The sequence below is a fragment of the Telmatherina bonti genome (genome assembly GCF_933228915.1).
Source record: "Telmatherina bonti genome assembly, chromosome: 11".
Taxonomy (NCBI): domain Eukaryota; kingdom Metazoa; phylum Chordata; class Actinopteri; order Atheriniformes; family Telmatherinidae; genus Telmatherina; species Telmatherina bonti.
Window position 1 is genome coordinate 20,749,238 of NC_136629.1, and position 21,286 is coordinate 20,770,523.

General features: G+C 40.0%; 2 protein-coding genes across 3 annotated transcripts; one reads left to right on the plus strand and one right to left on the minus strand.

Annotated features, from left to right (window-relative positions):
* Positions 1-468: 468 nt before the first annotated feature.
* Positions 469-2,630, minus strand: gpatch11 (G patch domain containing 11). The gene is made up of 8 exons (XM_079248560.1): positions 2,492-2,630; positions 2,078-2,304; positions 1,962-2,003; positions 1,747-1,867; positions 1,549-1,639; positions 1,253-1,360; positions 967-1,048; positions 469-885 (listed from the first exon to the last, which is right to left on the minus strand). Exons 1-8 carry the CDS (start codon positions 2,539-2,541, stop codon positions 830-832), a joined length of 777 nt encoding a protein of 258 aa, XP_079104686.1. The 5' UTR covers positions 2,542-2,630; the 3' UTR covers positions 469-829.
* A 220-nt stretch (positions 2,631-2,850) lies between these two features.
* On the plus strand, positions 2,851-21,143 carry heatr5b (HEAT repeat containing 5B). Of its 2 annotated transcripts, none has more exons than XM_079249146.1 (36): positions 2,851-2,893; positions 3,309-3,473; positions 3,559-3,770; positions 4,387-4,495; positions 4,616-4,765; positions 5,269-5,440; positions 5,523-5,680; positions 5,772-6,021; positions 8,229-8,381; positions 8,505-8,755; positions 8,875-8,986; positions 9,084-9,236; positions 9,327-9,426; positions 9,533-9,642; positions 9,744-9,907; positions 10,084-10,259; positions 10,365-10,470; positions 10,570-10,760; positions 10,945-11,104; positions 11,217-11,406; positions 12,611-12,780; positions 12,872-13,019; positions 13,118-13,297; positions 13,383-13,637; positions 14,306-14,487; positions 14,587-14,655; positions 15,415-15,594; positions 15,685-15,925; positions 16,322-16,549; positions 16,995-17,122; positions 18,099-18,243; positions 18,398-18,670; positions 18,940-19,164; positions 19,276-19,427; positions 19,539-19,752; positions 20,070-21,143. In XM_079249146.1, the coding sequence occupies exons 2-36, from the start codon at positions 3,348-3,350 to the stop codon at positions 20,375-20,377; spliced, it is 6,141 nt and encodes a 2,046-aa protein (XP_079105272.1). In that variant the 5' UTR covers positions 2,851-2,893; positions 3,309-3,347; the 3' UTR covers positions 20,378-21,143. The 2 variants fall into 2 exon arrangements, with proteins under 2 accessions (XP_079105272.1, XP_079105273.1); XM_079249147.1 differs by having other exon boundaries at positions 18,099-18,237.
* The last annotated feature ends 143 nt before the right edge of the window (positions 21,144-21,286 follow it).

Sequence of the window (21,286 nt, forward strand, 5' to 3'; positions counted from 1 at the left end):
ACGTCACCGACGTGATTCGCACGTTACGTGACGTTTTCAAATGTTGTTCAAGGAAGTTATTATAAAAAAAAAAAAGTGTACAGAGAAATCGGAACTTGCTCTGATAAAATAGAAAAATTAGAGTAATGCTGGAAAAATTGGTACACTAAGTAATTTGTTATTTCAACAAGCTGGCACTTGTTTTGATTAACTTTTGCATGCCTATTGCTTTATACACTTGTGGCTCTTTCGTTGTTTGCATTTAAAAACTACAAATCCCCAGTAATTTCATAGACACTCCGTTTGATAAGACTCATGGGATATGTAGTAGATTCTGAAATGGTAGCCATAGCAATTGCTTTGCAACTTCTTCTGGGTGCTTGATCAAGTCTAGCGCTACCAAAGATTTCACAAGTTTTATTGATTTTCTACAACCCCCTCGGTCTTTGACCACATTTACAAAAATGAAATATATTCTGTACAAAGAGGAAGATTCCTTAAAACATTTAATGAAAACTTGGACTCACATTGTGACTGCTCTTGAAACAAGTAAAAATACAAAGCAATAAAAACTATTTTGTTTACAAAAAAAGCTATGAAATATTTAATTTTAAGTTGCTCAGATTCATCCACAAACATGTTATTTAGTTTGTACATCACATTTAAATACAATGTTAAATGGGGCTTACTCCAGTTCTCATCGCTTTTTTTTTTTCTTTTTTCCAATCTCCCTATAATTACTTTATAAATTGATTTTTGTTGTGCTCACTGGCATACAAAATATTTCCATAATATAATAATTTACACTGCTTTTTCACTGGCAACTCATCAAAACGATTTCTCATCAGAATCAGTCGTGATCTGCAGCTGTATCCCCAGGGCAATTGGAGCACAAATCTTCTTCATCTATAAATAAGAAAAATATACATCAACAAAAAAAAACATAAAACCATTGGAAAATTTTATGCATTTTGAGGTCATTCCTACCATTATAAGGAGTCCCGCACCAGATGCAGTAAAAGTGGACTCCTCTTAAATAAGATGTTATGATTTGCAATTTATCAAAGGACTGTAAGATAAAGACACATTTCAAATGCACATGAATACTGTATCACAAGCTGGACTGTTAATTATGGTCTGAATTATATTTTCATGTTGAGGATAAGTCTTCAAACATAATTAATTACATAAAAGCTGAAACAACGTACATTCTAGGATTGAAATAAAACTTCTCAATATGATGTAAAATACACAGCTAGAATGCTATACTAACAGTTAATTCCACAATTTCCTCTTCTTCATCCTCTTCTTTAATTTCATCATCCTCATCGTCAGCATTGGCTTTTGGCCAGTACCAGGGCTCTCTGGGGACAGCTATGCCCTAAAATAAAATAAAAAAAGACACCTCAGCTCTAAAATACCCATAGAAGAAAAACAGTATTTATTGCTTTTTTCCTGTTTGAGAGTGAAAACTTTAAACATACTTTAGTGTTCAGCATACTATCTGCTTTAACATGCCTGGGATGACATGATGTAGAGACGGGTTCAGTCTTTTAGAATTTATCTAACCTTTTGACTGTCTAGTTGCTCACAAGACCGCTGACTCCTTCTGAGGTCTCCCTCAATCTTTCGCTCCTCTCTCTCTGTCCTTACTCTAGATCTGAAAGGAAATGTATACATTATTTTAAAAATACAGAAAACATCTGTACTATAGGAATAAACATTTGCAGAGGTTTTGCATGTCTCGCTTATTGCTGTATATTTCACCTGAAATCTTCCAGAGATTTTGTCTCATTCTGTTGTTTGGCTCGTACTTTCTGTTGATAATGTTCAAGTTCTTCCTCTGCTTTTCTTTTCTTCTGCTCCTCCAGTCCAATGCCTCCTCTGTCTAATGGGTAACAGCAAAAAAAAAAAAGTACATAAACACTGGTGCCAGTCATTTGTACTGAACAGATAATCATTCAAGACAGTTTATAGCTGACCTGTTTTGATATTCAGTGGAATTGGATCAACCCTCCCTGCTCCTGAAATAGAACCAGAGATCGTGTAACTCATCACTCAGGATCAAAACAGTTGAAGGTGGTAAGGAAACCCCTACCCTGTTTCCCGAGGCCTTGACCAGCTTTGTAACCCATTTTCTGAAGAAGAGCAAAACCCTTGTTTTCGTTGCTAATAGAGCTTTGCAAAGCAACCTCTCGGCTTTCCTTCTCCTGCTCCTTGTAGGTCTTCTGGCGGTTCTTTATGTTCTTTTCTTTTTGCTGTTCCTCCCTTTTAATCGCCTCCTTTGCTCTCCTCACCATGTTGACACCTGGTTTCACATCTTGACTAAAACACGAGAAAAAGAAATTATGGTTTTAAAAAGACCACTTCTTTTAAAATGTCATGCTTATAACATTTTACTTTAGTGTCTACACAGCTAAAGTCTCAAAAACGTCCTCCTTCACGGTAACCAGCGGGAGAGCGTCCAACTTCTCTGGATTTCATACACAAAGTAAACCCACAAAACGCTTACATTTTACTAAGAAATGCATCAGACATATAGTCATCTTCTTCGTCAGACATTGTAGACAAGCAAATTTAAATAAATATTGAGGAAGAGCTACACAATAGCTCGGTATTTGAAATCCACTTGCGACGCTGATGTTTGGTTCATCCCCAAATAAATTCCGACCAGCCACAAGGCACGTTTTCGATAAAATGTTCCTCTCAGTTTTACACACAAGTATTATGGAAATATTTATGACAACAGCTCACAGTAATTTTAAAATGGATACAAATGATGAATCAGAATAGTTGTGTCCTACGCAAAAGTTATAACGGCTGTGTTATTATTTTTCATGGATTCACGCCGGAAGGTTTTCAATGCGACACTGCCGACACTCGTCGTCATTCATCTTGGGTCATCGGAATACAGGTAAAACGAGTTAATTGGTCGTATAAACCCAAATGTCAGGAAGATATTTTTGCTTCACTGACATTTTAACAGATTAAAGTAGTAAGAGATGATAACAGGCAGCTAACGCCGTGTCTGATTGAAAGTGTAGCCAGAGTTCAGCTTGTTCCTGGAGGGAACCAGCTAGCTGAAGTTGCTAACCAGCAGTAGGAAACCGGCGGACGCTGTCAACACAAAACAGCGAAGTATTTTTGCTACATAGTTTTGACTCTTGAATCTGCTGAACTGTATAAGACACAGAAATAGATAAAGGCACGGTAAATAATCACAGATTCTTACCATCTAAGCTTGTTGTTTTAATCTTATTTGCTGTTCTGACAGCTGCAAGAAAAATGGCCTTCGCTAACAATACACACTGCTAAATTTAATATTGCAGAAACAAGGGTGTCCAGCGGTGGGTTGAAAGATCCTCGCTATGGAGTTGGCTCACAGTCTGCTACTAAATGAAGATGCTTTGGCTCAGATCACTGAAGCAAAGAGGCCTGTCTTCATCTTTGAATGGCTCCGCTTCCTGGATAAAGTGCTTGTGGCAGCAAATAAGGTGACCAAAAAAAAAAAAAAAACATTGGTAATGTTTTTGTCTTTCTCCTTTAGAAACATTTGGTGACTTTATGTTTTGTTTGCAGGTGGATGTGAAAGAGAAGCAGAAAAAACTGGTAGAACAGCTGACAGGACTGATAAGCAGTGCCCCCGGACCACCAACGAGAAAACTTTTAGCTAAAAATCTTGCTACTCTCTACAGCATTGGTGATACATTCACTGTTTTCCAGACTCTGGATAAATGCAACGAAATCATTAAAAGCAAAGATGACACACCTGCACACTTACCAACTAAACTGTAAGTTCCCTTTCAGTTACATTGGTTTATTTTCTCTGGCTAGTTTGACTGAAAATCAACATGTTTATATTCAGGTTGACCTTATACAGATTTTGATTATGTTATACTGATAGAGATTCAGCACTGCTTTTAAAATTTAAGTATGAGCAGTTGGCCCACCTTCAAGAGTATTATATTTTAAGCCCAACATTAATCTGCAGAATGACATTTCATGTTTAAAAGAGAGGATTACGTTGATGCAAAGACATATGTTGCTTTTCTTGCTTCCATTAATGGAACCTGACAGTGGATAATGCTGCATCAGTGCGGACTTTAATCCAGTCCTTCCCTCCTAGTTGTTTATGTGCAGCTTCAAATAGGAGTACAAAGAAGAGTCAGACATCAACGGTATTTAACTAAGTCACCGCTATTTTACTGCAGTTTTTAGAATATGTTATAATGTGATTGGAACTATGTAATTAAACTCACAATGATGCCAATATTAAAAGTTAACCCTAATAGCTACTATTTACCAAGAGCAAACTAATAAATGTGTGACGTAACACGGCCAAAATGTTGAATTTTCATGATGGTTGTGCGGCATAAATCCATATGAATGTTTACACCTTTCATGCAGTGCTGCCGTGGCATGTGTGGGAGCTTTTTATGAGAAGATGGGCAGGATGTTGGGAAGCTCTTTTCCAGACACAATTAATAATCTTCTGAAGGCATTGAAGAGTGCAGAGGTATGCTTTTAATGCTAATAAATTGGGGTATTTAAATAAAATTCATATGTATAGGTTCAAATTGTATATGTAAATGTTGCACCACTGATCCATTTTAATTGTTTGACTTTGCCGATGTAGTCCCAAGGCAGAGGAGAGATCCTTCTCAGCCTGCAGAAGGTTCTGAGTGGACTGGGTGGAGCTGCAGCATCATGTCACAGAGATATCTACAAGAACGCTCGCTCTCTACTCACAGACAGGTCCATGGCAGTACGGTGTGCAGTAGCAAAGGTTGGTGTCAGAAAGAAATGTTTCTGGAATTAAAAAAAAAAAAAAAAACCCAACAAAATAATGTTTTTCATTTGTTGTGTTCTGTTCATTATATTGATTTTTTTTCCTGCCATAAAAGTAAAGTGATTGAGTGATTTATTTAATTATTTTTCACTCTCATATGTTATTTGCTTTGGATAAAAGTGTCTGCTAAATGACTGCAGAATAGAATAGAATTTTTGTGCATGATCACAGCTTTTACTGTGACTTCAGGTTAGTTAATAGACAGATTAGAGGATAAAAACAAAAATGGCTGTGAGAACAGACTCAGACACGTACAAAGATCTTTTTTCCTTCCACCGTTATGAAATGTAGTTTCCTGTTTAGACAAAAAAGATGCCATCAGGTGAGCTCTATAAGATGTGAGCTGTGTGTGTTAACTGTGTTGTAATGACATGTATAAACGGAACATAATGTAAAAATTTAGTTTGAGCACTCCATCTTTCTTGTTTGTATCCCATCAGTGCCTGTTGGAGCTGCAGAATGAAGCAGTGTTCATGTGGACTACAGAACTGGAGAATGTGGCCACGCTGTGTTTCAAAGCTTTGGAAGGATCTAACTATGGTGTCCGGGTTGCAGTGGCCAAACTACTGGGGACGGTCATGGCCACTGCTCTGATGCCCAAACAAGCAGCTGGTTAGCTTTTGATTGGTTCAAGTTAAACAGACTTGCTCACCATCTTTGTTCTTTACAATCTTATACATAATTTTCTTCATAGTGATGCGTCAGAACGTAAAGCGAGCAACCCTGGACGAGGTGCTGGAGCTGATGGCCACGGGCTTTCTGCGTGGCGGATCTGGCTTTCTAAAAAGTGGAGGAGAGATGTTGAAAGGAGGCGGTTCTGTCAGCAGGGAGGTGCGAGTGGGTGTCACACAGGTAAAAAACACAAACCCTGACATAATGGAAATCTCAGCCCATCTTGTCCAACTCATCAAGCTCATGCATGTTCCTGCTTCTTTTTCCACAGGCTTACGTTGTGTTTGTGACGACACTCGGTGGTCAGTGGCTGGAGCGCAACTTTGCTACTTTTTTGTCCCACGTTTTGGACCTAGTGTCTCACCCACGGGCCACACAGACACATGTTGAGGCTGTGTACTCACGCCGGTGTGTCTCTTTCATGCTACGCGCCACCCTCGGGGGCTTACTTGGAGAAAAAGCACAAATTGCTGCCGGCAAAGAAATCTGCCAAGCCATCAGCAAACAAATGAGGGCTGTGGGTAAGGAGGATGGGGGGGAAATATCACGGTTCAGAGCACTACAGAGTAAGTACTCATCCATCATAACACTATTTATTCACTCTTCATTCAGTTTTTTAAGTTCTTGCATGCTTGGTGCTTGCAGTGTGCAGAGATGGGCTTTTTTTTCACTTGAGTGGCAATGGCATTTCCTACTTTGGCTTTCTGTTTTCAAGTCTTTGGGATCACTTTCCTTTTACCCTATATCTCGTTTTAAGCACAGCCAGCATCAAAACATCAGTAACATTCACATCTCATATTGTGAATGACTCCCTCTTGCGTTAATGTGTAGCAACCATGTCTTCTTGCCAGTGAGTTCATAGTCTGTTACTGTCTTATAATCCCTATGGAGCAGATAGTACCATTTCCTGATTGTTGACATCTAGCTTACATCAGCAATAGAAAAGAAAACTGCATGTGCCTCTAAATTTGCTGCCTCATAACCAAAGGAAGCCATTTTCCCTACAGCAGCATGAAATCATATTTGCACTTGTTTTTTTCATTCACATCATGACATAACTTATTTTTTTAGCACATTTATCTTATTCAAAAAGGATGATTCTTACTCTGATTTGCTTTGCAACCGTTAAACGTTTGTAAACCATGTCAAAAGACATAATTGTGATCTTCTTGATGATCAGACAGAATTTAAAAAGATGTTGAATGTTGTTGTGTCTGAGTTGATCCTGGGCTTTTTATTGTTCCCTCTGTACTTTCTGCTGTAGTTTTCCATCCAGCTGGATCTGTGAGACTTCTTGAAATGAACATTTGACAAATGTCTGTGGCTGAGTCTAACTGGAAAAATGATATCTGGAAACATGGTGGAGGTTGGACCACCTGTTATGTGTCCCTCTCTGCTTTTTACAGTTGGTTTCCAGTGTGTAAAGAAAAATGACTGCCACAGTTCAAGAAGCACCTTTAAATCTGTTCTTTGAGTAATCTGATGGACTTTTGTGTGATCTGTATTGACTTATGTCTTTTCAGAGCTTGGAGGATGCATGAGCATCACATGCTCATCTGTTTCTGTGTTTTTTGTCACATTTATACTACGACTACCATAATAAATATTGGAAGAAACCCTCAGAGCTCTGAATTATGACATATACAGGTAGACTGGTAAGAAATATTTGAACACTGACACGTTTTTTAGAGCGATAAATGTAAATGGGCATCTTTAAAGTTGAGCCCAAGCACAGTCTTTGCATTTTGAAGCTTTTGCTATGAACCCACAACATTTTGTCAAACAATTTCTCAAAGAAAGTGAAGCAGGCAATTCTTAGACTACAAAAACAAAATAAATCCTTAATATAATCCCCTCTGAGTGTCACTGGTGTGATAGTATGGTCACACAGTGCAAACCACACAGACAAATGTCAGAGCCGAAGCAGTTATGAACGCTGTTTATTGAATTTATGACATCAGTTCAACTTATACCTGAATGACAAGGAGAAAATGTATGAAAAAGACTTGGACCACCCCCTGATATGAGGGATACATCAAAGTATGAAGAGACAGTTTTTAGTGCATAGCTTCAATGGTCCCAGACCCCTAACATTTGTTGATGACATGGCACAGAAGTTGGCTGAATTAATTCCAAAGTGTGGAGAGATGTCTCTTCTCTAATTATGATTATTGCACTAAAGTTTTTGGGAGAGCTCTTTATAATACAGATGGATAATGACTTAAAACATGCCGTCATAGCAACCTTGACTTTTTGGGGTTATAGAGGTGGAATATGCCATAGATGTGTCAGTCAACTGATCTCAACCCGACTGAGATGCATTTCATATGCTTGTTATATGTAACTGAAAGAAAAAAAATTGTGTCAGTGTCCAAATATTTTAGAGTCTATCTGTATTAGAGTGTGCTGCATCATTAGGCAGGACGTAAAGATTGTGTGACAGCACTGCATGGCCTTATATGAATAGGTTTTGTATTAGTACCAAAGGATCATAATAATAAATGATAATAATAATAATCAACACTCAATGTGCCTTTACAAGAAAAAAATGGTTTAAATTTCAGTTGATTTGAGCCATTTCATCCATCAGTGCTGCACAATCTGTATCAGTAAAGACTGAATATTGTCTTTTTGTTGTCTTAGAAGTGTCAAACAATGACTCAGAAATTTGAATTGTTTAACTCATAAGTGCTCACTTATTCCTTTTTTCCTGCCATGGTTTTGCCAGAGGCAGTAGTGAATGACATCAGTGAGAATAAGGCGGGGGCAGCGGATGTCTCTGCCAGTCAACATGTGATGGTGTGTGCCCTAAAGGAGCTGGGGAGTTTAGTTCAGAGCTTGAGTGCTACTGCGTCACCACTCATCCAGGAGCCATCTGTTGGTAAGAAATATTGAATATAAAATGGAACTACGGTTATTTAACTTTTGTTAAATGTTGCTGATCATTACTGAATTAAATTAGAAATTAAACAGCGTGTTTCACATTCTACCTCCTCTGCTGCAGGACTTCTGGAAACTGTGACTTCAGTGTTGCTGCACCCCAGCATGGCAGCACGTCTGGCAGCTGCGTGGTGCCTGCGTTGTGTCGCCGTGGCGCTGCCATATCAGCTTTCTCCATTGCTGGACCGCTGTGCGGAGAGAATCAACAACCTGAAGAGCTCACCTGAGGCTGTGAGCGGATACAGCTTTGCTATGGCTGCTCTGTTAGGGGGTGTACACCAGTGTCCACTGGGTATCCCTCACTCTAAGGGCAAGGTATGTAGCATCAGAGGAGTTTTATAAATTTCAGCTCCCCTACTTATCTCTTTGACCTTCTGTCCCTGCCTCATTGAATAGATGGTTTAAAGAGTGACTGGTCTGTTTGCTCTGTGTAGTTGGTGGTGAGTATTGCTGAAGATCTTCTGCGTACAGCTGCTCAGAACAGTCGGCTGTCCCTGCAGCGAACACAGGCTGGATGGCTGTTGCTCGGAGCCCTGATGACTTTAGGTAAGTCTCTTAGAGGTTCTTGTTTGATATGTTGACAGTTGAATTTCTCTTCCGCTTATCAATGATGCCACCACTTGTTTTTCATCTGCGCTCACAGGTTCCTCACTTGTGCGCTACCACCTCCCCAAAATGCTGCTGCTATGGAGGAACGTGTTTCCTCGCTCTCAAAAGGAGCTGGAGGCCGAAAAGGCCAGAGGAGACTCTTTCACCTGGCAGGTCACCCTGGAGGGACGAGCTGGAGCTCTATGTGGTGAAGAATGGCTCCTGATCCCTGAATCTGAACGTTATATGTGATGTCCAAATGCACAGTGCTGACAAGCTCTGTTTATTTCTTCTGTAGCCATGCGAAGTTTTGTCGCTCACTGTCCTGAGCTCCTGACAGAAGATGTAATCCGCAGACTGATGACTCCCATTGAATGTGCAATGACCATGATGTCTCAGTGAGTTTGATACTTTGAAGTTAAATAAAGTGTTTTGTCACATGTGATAATTGTTTCTTGCATTTTTTTTGCCTTGTTTCTTATCATACTTGTGACCTTTCCTTAGTGTCCCAGCCATTATAAAGGTCCATGGCGCTCACCTGAAAGCAAGTGCAGCAATGGTGAGACTCAGGTTGTACGACATCTTGGCTCTCTTGCCTCCTAAGACGTATGAAGGTAAGATCAGTTTCTTTTGGATTTTTTTTTGTTGTTTTATCCACAGAAGTTAAAAATTATTTTTATGATTTATTTAAAGAAATGGTAATTTTCCTGTTTAGGAAGCTTCAACGCCCTCCTGAGGGAGCTAGTGGCAGAGTTTACTTTGACTGACAACTCGGCCAACACCACCACTTCTCTGCTGCGCTCTCTGTGTCACTATGACGACAGTGTGCTCATGGGCTCCTGGCTGCAAGAAACTGACCACAAGTCCATTGAGGATCAAGTTAGTTAAAATGACCTCTGATATAAAATGTAGATGTTTTAGCTCTGATTATCTTTTTTTTAAATTTTTAAAAAAAAATTATTATTGCTATAATTAGGCACTGTTGTCATCATATTCTATGAGCTACACACAATGTTGACTGTATCAGTTTAATATCTATATCGTTCCTTAAATAGCTGCAGCCCAACAGTGCATCTGGCAGTGGAGCCCTGGAACACGATCCCTCCTCCATCTACCTGCGTGTCCCAGTTGGTGAGGCCATCCCAGGGCCTTTACCTTTGGGTGTGTCTGTCATTGATGCGTCAGTGGCGCTGTTTGGTGTGGTTTTCCCCCACGTCTCATTTAAACACAGGTGAGCACTTCAGTTGTTGCCTTGAAAGTGATCATTTATTATCACTGCTGTGTTGCTACTTATTTTATCTCTGATGCCAATATTTCTTGGTCCTGTACGATTCAGACTCCAGATGTTAGACCACTTTGCAGAGTGCATAAAGCAGGCTAAAGGTGTTCGGCAGCAGGCAGTCCAGCTAAACATCTTTACTGCAGTGCTTAGTGCCCTCAAGGTAACACAACAGACAATATGTCCTCATGTGGCAAGAATTGTAAAAAAAAAAAACATATTATTAGAAATGTATCACTGACGCATCCCCTCCTTCCTGAAGGGTTTGGCTGAGAATAAGAGCACTCTGGGTCCAGAGGAGGTACGTAAGTCTGCCCTTGCCCTGGTGATGGGGGCTTTGGACAATCCCAATCCTATTTTGCGCTGTGCTGCTGGAGAAGCCCTGGGCAGAATGGCTCAAGTGGTGGGAGAGGCCACCTTCATTGCCAGAATGGCACAAACCAGCTTTGACAAGTAATTATATCTATATCTTTATTTGTATTTACTTTTGAATCCTTTTTTTATTTATTCATTTTACCACAATATATAGAAATTAATTGGTTGTAACATTTTATTTTGAATTCAGGGACATTTATAGTCATATAATCACTTCTTGACTTTAATCAAGTGAACGGTGTCTTTACTCCTCTTTTTACAGGCTAAAGTCAGCTCGTGATGTAGTGTCAAGGACAGGCCATTCATTGGCTCTGGGCTGTCTGCATCGATATGTTGGAGGAATTGGCTCTGGGCAACACTTAAAGACCAGTGTCAGCATCCTGTTGGCTCTGGCCCAGGATGGGTCCTCTCATGAAGTTCAGGTACAGAAAATCACTCAGTAGGAATGGATTCTGAAATATAATAATTGCTTTCTGTTATTTATTCATGGGCTTTTAATATTAATGTTTTTTCTTCTTATTTTTCCCCAATCAGACATGGTCTCTACACTCTCTGGCTCTAATTGTGGACTCTAGTGGTCCCATGTACAGAGGCTATGTGGAACCCACGCTGTCCCTGGTGCTCACCCTGCTCCTCACTGTGCCACCTTCTCACACAGAGGTTCATCAGTGTTTGGGCCGCTGCCTTGGAGCTCTCATCACCACTGTAGGACCAGAATTACAAGGTAACTGAGGCAGAACCAAATCTATAATCTCATCTTTTCATGTGCATTTTTTTTTTAAACCTTGTGGCATGGTATATTTTAGCCAGCAGGTGGCATTGAAACAAATAGCGACCTTCAACCAAAAGTCTGACTCATGTAAAAAATACTACTTGTTATTTCTTTCCCCTAACATTTGTCTCTAATACCATTGTAAAATTTAGTGAGATCAAGGATATAGGAGGGAGAGAATTCTTGCTAATGAAAAGATGGTGATGCTGCAAAGGCAATATGAACAAACTTGAAGGAAGGATTGCTGCAGTAAAACTACAACTGCTCCCATAACAGACTACATAAAGTGGAGAAGATATTTTGTCTCTTGCTCTTACTGTCATATTTAATGTGAACATGAACACCTTATAGAAAATACTGCTTCATATCTAGGGCTGGAAATGAACATAAACAACTAAAATAAAAAGTTAAATGTTACTTTTGTGTTAAAAAGGGACGCTCACACTCCTTTTATTTGATTTTTATTGACAAAAATGCCAATTAAAATACAGCAATTATAGAAAATGTGGGACAAGATTATCTACACTCTTCTATACATAATTAATTGGATACTATACTAAGGAAGATAGTTAATGAAGGACTGAAACTTTTATTTCTACCGCACTTATATAATCAAACAGTTCTTGTAATGGCTGCCACTTAAATACATCAAGTCAGTTAGAAACCTTCCTAATCCAACTCATTACTGGACCTTGGGATGCTCGCTTTTGACTTAAACCCGTTGACTTAATTCAAACAGCCTTTCTCTCATCTTTTGGCATCTGGATGCAGCCATTTTCAGAATTCAGCACAAGAATCAGCATCTTCCAAACTAGCAAGCAACACTGAAACAAAGCAAAGTGTGGAAAAAAAGTGTGGGCTGTGCAATAAGCTGCCCCCCCTTTGGTTCCCTTTCTTGAATGGTTGTAAAGACTTAAAAAGATTATATGATTAACAATTGGTTTCCAGATAGGAACTGGAACTGTATTCTGGGCTTTGAACTGCGTTATTGCCATTGCAGGGACTTGAATGAAAAACAGACCAACAAACACAGAGGTCTGACTACATGAGACTTGAATGTCACTGACCCATGCTGGAGGGCATGTAGTGTATCTACTAACTGCTAAAAATGGCTGTTTCTGTCCATCTTTTTAATCAATGCCATTGGGTTTCTCAGGAAATGGAGCCACTATTTCCACTATCCGATCATCCTGCCTGGTTGGTTGTGCCATAATGCAAGACCATTCTGACTCCCTTGTCCAGGCAGCTGCCATCTCATGCTTGCAGCAGCTCCACATGTTTGCTCCCCGGCATGTAAACCTGTCCAGTCTGGTGCCTTGTCTCTGTGTAAGACACAAGTTTAAAACTACTTTAGTAGCACTTGTTTTTTGTTTTAATCCGAGCTTTGATTCATTACTGTGATACTGGATTTCTGCAGGTGCATTTGTGCAGTTCTCACTTGTTGCTGCGTCGTGCGGCTGTAGCTTGCCTGAGACAGCTTGCCCAAAGAGAAGCTGCAGAGGTCTGTGAGTATGCCATGAGTCTGGCAAAGAAGGCAGGAGACGGCAAGGATAACTCTACAATCAGTGAGTAGAAATGATAAATTCACATAGAGAGTTATGTTTGATTAATTCATCTCAGTGAGGTGCAGCGTGACTTACTATGTTGGCTTGATCTGGTTTAGACATGAACATTACAGAAACTGGTCTGGAGGGGGTTCTGTTCGGTATGTTGGATCGGGAGACGGACAGGAAGCTGTGTTCTGACATCCACGACACACTGGGTCACATGTTGTCCTCTCTTGCCGTGGAAAAACTTTCTCATTGGCTGAAACTCTGCAAGGACGTTCTTGCCGCAACTACCGGTAAACTGTACAAAATGCCTCATTATTAATGTCAGCCCTCGTTTTGAAATTCTTGTGTCATGAATGTATCCATCTCTTCTTTCAGACGTAGGGGGAGCTGTTGCATTTGAGGTGGAAAAGGATGAGGAAGACTCTGAGAAAAAAGACGAGATGGATGATGACACCATGTTCACAGGCTTGGGAGAAGATGACAAGTCCAAGCCCTCTGTGGCACCGCGTTGGGTGACGCGTGTATTTGCTGCAGACTGCTTGTGCCGCATCCTCCTGTTGTGTGAGAATGCAGACAAAGCGCACTTCAACCTGGCAGCTGCACGCTCTGCACAAGCCAAGAACCCCAAAGGTACCAATCACCATGCTGTCCACTTAAAGTTTTGTGATTGATTCATGCCTCCTGATCTTTTGTCCATCTAGTTAAATTCCACGGCATCCTCTGAATATGTTTATACTCTACATGATGTTAAAGCCTCCAGGCAGTTCTAGGGTCAGCTCCTTGGAAAAAGCTGATTCGTGTGCTTTTCGTGGAAAGATGGAACAAAGCAAGAGATGAGTAAGCAGAGGTAGTTTTTCCTCGCTGTGGAAGATGCAGGATTCTATTTTTGTATAAGCTTCTTTTCAAATTATTTAACATACCACATGCTAAAAAGTTAAAGCACCGTGTGACTTCACAGCTCCATAACCAGCCATGTTAAATTTAGTGACTGGAATAGAGTTGATAGCTGTTTTCATGTTGATGGATCCAAAAACTTCCTTGAAGATAACATTTCAGGTAAAACCCTGGTTAAAACTCAAGCTTACAATTTGTCCTTTTAGCAATCATTCCAGGAACACACTATTGTGTCCATCTGTATACAACCCAGAGGACAAGGTGCGAGAAGTATCCACTTTGTAACAGACGGTTTCTGCATTCCCAAAATTAACAAGACGTGTACTTTGGTCATATTCCTTACAAAGTTTGTAACTCAGTTTCCATTCCTAACAGTCTTTCTCCTGCCATCTCTGTCCATTTAGGAGATCTGTTGGTGCTCCATTTATCTGACCTCATCCGTATGGCCTTCATGGCAGCCACAGACCATAGTAACCAGCTCAGGATGGCTGGCCTGCAGGCCCTGGAAGACATCATTAAAAAGTTTGCATCTGTTCCAGAGCCTGAATTCCCAGGACACGTTATCCTGGAGCAATATCAGGCCAATGTGAGTGGAAGAAGTCATATTATGCTGTAAAAAAAACACCAAAATTAAGAAGCATGAAAGATGTTAAGCAAACTTTGTGAAAATTGTGTGCACTTATAGGTGGGAGCTGCACTCAGACCTGCGTTTTCACCTGATACGCCATCTGATATAACCGCTAAGGCATGCCAAGTAAGACACTGCTGCTTTGTGTATAAATGTTTGTTTGGTTGAAACACAGGTTTATATCTGTAGTTGAGGTGTGCACTATAGAAATTCAAAGATGCCATTTACACATCCGATTTGGCAACATCCCTCATGCACAGTACTTTTATAAGACTTAATGCAAGTAGTGACCCATTGCAAAGTGAGTCACCACCCATTTGAAGTTAACAGTGTAAAAGTTTGTGACTTCATGACTTAACTGAATAATGGTGAAGAATGAGTGATAAATAAACATGCCCATAAGTGATTTTGAAAAAAAAAAAATCTCTTTGACCTGTGGATGGGAATAACTTAACTCAGAATGGCAAGGAATATAGTTACTTAGTTTTAGCATGAACCTGTGGAACTGGCTGACAGAAGAAATGTGCAAACCCTTAACAAGATATCTCACTAAGCCTCTTTGCATTACAGGGCATTTACAACTCTTATATGATGGATTGCTTGTGATCGTGTGAGACTTGACTAGCAGATCTCCTTTAGAACATTGCAGTCTCATAGATGTGGGCTCCTTTTTCATGCAACCTTGCATGAAGAACTTGTTTATTGAGAATTGTACTTTGACATTTCCATTCTTCTTAATGGCATGGCTGTTAAATTAAGGTTCTCTTATATGAAATTGAACAAGTTAAACATTTTTTTTACTTGCGATTAAATTAGTTGATTAAAAAAAATCTAAGCAAGAGGTTAATTCAATCGTTCATTAATATTTACCACGTACGTTCACAGGTATGTAGTACATGGATTGGCAGTGGTGTAGTTAGTGACCTGAATGACCTGCGGCGAGTCCACAACCTGCTAGTGTCATCGCTGGACAAAGTTCAGGCAGGAAAAGGCTCGTCCAGTCAGCTGTACAGTGAAAGTGCAACCACAATGGAGAAGCTGGCAGTGCTGAAAGCCTGGGCTGAGGTGAGACTGAAACTAACTAGTTTTCTGCTTTTGTAATACAGCAAGTTTGTGTCCATTTGGAAGCTGATCACGCACAATTCTCTTGTTCAGGTGTATGTAGTGGCGATGAAAATCAAAAAAGAGGCAGAGTCCAAGCCTGCCAAACCAGTCAAAAGTGGGGATGAGGATGAAGATGAGGAGGACCTGGGTGCTGATGTGCTTCCTCCTGACAGTCTCATCACCTTGGTGCAGCCAGAGCTGCCCTCGCTGAGCCACCTCTGGCTGGCCATGCTGCGGGACTATGCACTGCTTACTCTGCCTGCAGAGTTCTCCAGTCAGCTGCCACCGGATGGTACAAGACTGAGTTTTGTCTGCTGACAGCAACATAGAATATAGAAATGGTCCTGATAAAATCTGTTGTTATGCTTGAATATATTGTATTTCTGGGTGAACATTTCAATATAACTTACAAAAGGCACTGATTTTAAGGTTTTCATCCATATTTTTATGTAACTTTTAAATTATCCTGTTTAGGAAAAAAAAAAGTTAATGTGTGTGTGTGTATATATAAGGGGTTTGCTTTGTAATTTCAGATTATGATAATTTTCTTTGTGGTTGAGGACTAAGTCATATGTTTACATTTTGGTGACATAATGTCTGAAAAATATAATAGAATATAAAGAAAAAGCTAAATTAAAAAATTGTTTAGTCCAAACAAACACTCACTCTTGTATGCATCTGTGTTTAGGTGGAGCATTTTATACCCCAGAGACTATTGACACAGCACGGCTCCACTACCGAAGTTCTTGGGCTCCAGTTCTCCATGCGGTGGCTCTTTGGCTGAACAGCACTGGATTTGGGGAAGGACAAGATCAGGAGGAGATCTCGTCCAAGCCTCCTAGCCTCCCCCAAGGAAGCTGTTCTGCAACAAAGACCTTTGAGGAGTCTGTGAAAGACAGGATGCATCTGATGCTTGGTAAAAAAAAAACAAAAAAAACAAACAAACACATCTGTGTGTGTAAAAAGCATGGATCATAATTGATGACATTTCAGCATGAGCTCTAGGTCAGGGGTGTCCAAAGTCAATCCTTCAGGGCTGCTGTTCTGCAAGTTTTTGATGTATCCCTGCTCCAACACACCTGCCTTAATGAATCCACAGCTATTGAAGTTCTGCACAGTGACTGATTCATTTGAGTCACATATGTTGCAGCAGGGATACATGGAAAACCTGCTGGATTGTGGCCCTCAAAGACTGGAGCTGAACACCCCTGGTGTATGTAATTCACAAATGTCTGAAGACAAGTGAATAAGATTTCTCTTTGCATCCACGTCGCGTCTGCCAGTTTTGAAGGAGCAGTAATGGTTAATAAAAAAAGATACGTGAACACATCTTAAGTGCATTTTCATGTTCTGTCTCTCAGGCGTTAGTATAGAGTTTCTTTGCTTCCCCCGACCCGAAGAGCCCATCGAACATGTGATGTCTTGCCTACAAGCTCTGTGCACGCTGCTTGAATCGCCTTGTGCCAAAACACATATTGCAGAAGACCAGGTAAATATGACGACGTATGGTGGAAGATTTATACCACTATTTTACATTTGAATAATTTTAAATGTCTATTAAACTTAATATTGATTTGATGTTTATGGCATGAAAACTTTAAATAAGATGTACATAAAGATGTGATTATAATAGTAATAACATGCTGTTATCTGTAAAGTGGAGGTTGAATTATATTTATTGTCATAATCATAAAAACTTTTGCTTACAACTTTTAACAAAGTATCCAATATAACAAAGTGGGTTTTATGTATTGCTTCTGTGATTTTATTTGGCAAATACAAGTTAAATGTTTACTAATGTCCATTCATCTGATAAATGCGTCATTATATGTGATATTTACTGATTTAAAGAGGTGAGGTATAGACTCCATTAAACATTTGACTGCCCCACAGTCGCTGTTGGGGTATGCAAGGAAGCGGAGAGTTTATGCTTCAGATTCAACACAAAGGTTGTTTTTCTTACACGCATTAGTAGAGCCTTCCAAATGGGACAGGCCTCTGTTGGCACATTTCTGTGTGGACTTCAGTGAACTGGAACATGAGTGAAATTATTCTTTTTTTTTATGCATGATTCGGTGACTGAAAAAGCTGTTTCCATTTTGAAAAACAAAAATGAAAACTGCATGTGGATTTTTATTAACACAAAATGTTAAAAGTTAACTCACTGGCTGCCAAAGACGTCTGCTATAACAGTGGCTGGCAGACGGTGAGTTAACTGAAAAACATTTTAGGTGTAATTTAGTCTAAATCATTGAGATTAAAAGGCAAAACCCAAACACTATTAAAAGCTGTTGTATTTGTTTTTGTTTTGAAAGCCCAGTTTGAGGGCTTTTTGAGGACTCGTTAGCATCAAACCAGATCAGATGACCAAAGGGTTGATTGAAAGATTCATTTATTTCATTTCTAAATACCACTGTCCTCATTTCTTGTTTTACACAGTTAAACGTTGTATTTTTCTGTTGTAGCTGCTTGCAGTGGAGCTCCTCAATGTGCTTCACAGACTGCTGTTGACCCGGGATCCCCCTGCCATCCAGCTCCAGGTCACTGCTGTTGTACAAGAAACCATCAGGGCTGCACAGGATCATCTGCAGAAACAAAGAACCGGTAATGGTCAGTAACATTATGTTACATCTAAGTAGTTGTGCATTGTATCATGCCATCTGACTGAACACTGGTATTTGCGTCGGTAATATTTTTCTCATTCATAGTATAGTTGTCTAACTGGTGGTTTGAGTAATTTAGGTCACTGTGTTGCTTTTCTTAGGCAAAGAGGAGGAAGGCGAGAAAGACACTCAGGCATGCCTGGGAGAGGGAGGAGATACTGGAGAGCTTGTGCCCGGAAAGTCTTTAGTATATGCAGCCATGGAGCTGCTCGTGTTCATCCTGGTCCGCCATTTACCACAGCTTAATTCACGAGTGAAGGAGTCACCCAGCCACACACCACTCAGGCCGCAGAGACTACCAGAAGAAAGTGCCTGTCTGGTGGCAAACACAGTTTCTATCCTGGCAGAGCTGCCTTTGCTCTGCTCTCCTGCTGGTGAGGCTTGAGGCAAATTGCAACAACATAACACACTGTGGAAAATATGAAAGGAATACAGTAATAAAGCAAACATGCTCAGTAAAAGTACATGATACTTGGAAGTAATAATGCATTTTGTTTGGGTGTGTATATGAACTGACAAAGCTGTGGACAGATGATATCATTAACCGCTTTATACATGTGGATGAGATTATGTCTGGGAATATTATTTGCACTGTAAAATGATGTGTGTGTGTATTTCTCACAGCTTCTTTTTATCTTTACAGGAAGCATGACGATCCTACCTACAGTGCTGTACCTAATCACCGGGGTTCTGAGAGAAACTGCAATTAAGACTGCTGATAACTCTGTGCCCGTTCCTGTATCAGCTGCCCTGCAGGGCATCAAGACCATCATCACCTCTCCAATGGCCCAAGAAGAGATCATTCAGATGCAGTGGACTGGCCTTGTGAGGAGCAGCTTGGCATCTGTACTTGATCACTCACAGCCAGGTAAACATACACACACATGCATATTTTACAGAGATCTGGTTTCCTTTGGAAGAATGAGACAAAAGCATGGCATTGCTCTCAGAATGCTTGCTTGCTTGTTTATTTCTGCAGACGAGTCCAGACCTGACATGGATGAGGTCAGTATGTTGACGGCAATCACGCTCTTCCTTCTGTCAGCCAGTACTGAACTCATAGGAGTGGTCGTTCTACAAAAGGGCTGCATGGACCGCTTTCAAAATGCCCTCAACTCTAGTGATCCATGGGTAAGCAGTTTAATGTTAAAAAACCAAGGTGAAATTAAGGATACTGAATGTTTATCAGAAGATGTTGAACTCTTTAGATATGTGAGAAGATATTATTTCTTATTGCCACAGGTTCAAGCCCGTTGCTACCAGTTGCTGCTGTCAGTGTTTCAACACTCCAGCCGTGCCCTGTCCACTCCTTACATTCATGCTCTGGCTCCACTCATGGTGGAGAAGCTGAAGGCAGTTGAACGTAGTCGGCCAGGGACGACTGCTGAGCTGCAGGCTGTGCAGGAGGGCATCAGGGTCCTGGAGAATCTGGTCAGCATGGGTGAAGAGAAAAACCGTACGTATAATTCTTTCTAGTGGACCACTAAAGCACTATATCTGCTTCTCAAAAGTGTTTAGCACCATTAGTCTCCCAAAGTATTTAGCAGAATGCCTCTAGATGTGTGAAGAGCATTTAAAGCATTACATGCTATATTTAGAAGTCTTGCACTGGTTTATGATCAATTCTAGAACTGATTTTGACATCATGTTACATCTATATGGTTTGTTTTATTTTGACTTAAAATAGTATTTCAGAGTCCATATACAAAATGTGCCATAAAGCTGTGTTTTTATATTTGTCTTTCATTAACATGTTGTTTATATATTCAATAGGTGTGCAGCTGCTGGCTCTTCTTGTACCAACTTTAGTCTCTTACCTTTTGGATGAAAATGCCATCTCCTCTGCGCCACAAGTCTCCAAAGGCTTGCATGATTTTGCCCTTCAGAACCTAATGCGGATTGGCCCCCTCTATCCAGCGGCCTTCAAGATAGTAATTGGTGCAGCACCTGAGCTTAAAACCCGTCTGGAATCTGCTATACGGGCCAACCAGGCCAGCAGCAAAGCCAAAGCTGCAGCCAGGCAAGCTCAGCCAACTGTTCAGGCGGCACCAACCATTAAACTAAAGAAAAGCTTCTTCTGAATGCCACAAAATCGTACACTCTCAATATGTAGTTTTATATAGTCTTTTTTTTGGTTTGTTTTCTGTCAACAATGTACTACATGCTGTGTCTGTATCAACTGGCTTATGAAGTGTATTTATTTATTCTGCATCTCATCTTTGTTTTAATAAGATAATTATCTTTTTTGTCTTCAAGAATACCTTTGTAAATATGAAAGAGCCTTACAATGTTCACAAGAAAATACAAAAAAACCCCTGCTTTATAATCACAATAGATTTTGATTTGGTGAATGTATTACATCCAGACTTAATCACTTTTGTCCAAGGTTATCAACCCCCACTGTTCAAAAGCTGTGGTGATTTTACATCACCATAACCATGAAAGTCACATTGTTCCTATAAATGATTTAGTTCAGTATGCGCCCTTTGGTTTTTCTTTACATTTAGATTTTTTGTTGTGTTTTGCTTTCAAAAACTTTGCTTTTAAATTGAGTTAGCATTCCTCTTATGAGCTGTAGAACAAAAATGACTAATTAGACCTACTAACAATGAGCCAGAAATTTAATTTTAGTCAAATCAGTGGAAAAGTACATGCATTGCATTTTATGATCTGCTGGTAACTGGGAAGATAGATCATCATTTAATGCATATATTAATTCCTTTGCATATAACTATTTTTAACTGTCTGTGTATATACTGCTACAACAGTGTGAGCACCACCTTAACCTGGCAGATATGTTGAAATGATATTGCACTGTCAGTCTTTGGAAATTTGAATAAAATTTCTCTGACCTGATTGGTTATTCTATAATTTGGTACATTTCACATGTTCAGAGGTTATGGGATTTGTGTGGAGTGTGAACGTACAAATTCGGGATTTGTAACAGTACGCCATGTTACTCCGGGCAGTCCTGTAAAGTAATCGAGCGT

What these genes read in the sequence shown, in the direction of transcription:
- gpatch11 (XM_079248560.1), bottom strand. Translation starts at nt 2,541, where the DNA reads ATGTCTGACGAAGAAGATGACTATATGTCTGATGCATTTCTTAGTAAA. An exon ending in AGCAACTAGACAGTCAAAAG is followed by an intron (nt 1,361 to 1,548) that starts GTTAGATAAATT and finishes ATTTTATTTTAG; the next exon opens with GGCATAGCTGTCCCCAGAGA. An exon ending in GTGCGGGACTCCTTATAATG is followed by an intron (nt 886 to 966) that starts GTAGGAATGACC and finishes TCTTATTTATAG; the next exon opens with ATGAAGAAGATTTGTGCTCC.
- heatr5b (XM_079249146.1), top strand. Translation starts at nt 3,348, where the DNA reads ATGGAGTTGGCTCACAGTCTGCTACTAAATGAAGATGCTTTGGCTCAG. An exon ending in CAGGATGCATCTGATGCTTG is followed by an intron (nt 16,550 to 16,994) that starts GTAAAAAAAAAA and finishes TCTGTCTCTCAG; the next exon opens with GCGTTAGTATAGAGTTTCTT. An exon ending in TCAACTCTAGTGATCCATGG is followed by an intron (nt 19,428 to 19,538) that starts GTAAGCAGTTTA and finishes TTATTGCCACAG; the next exon opens with GTTCAAGCCCGTTGCTACCA.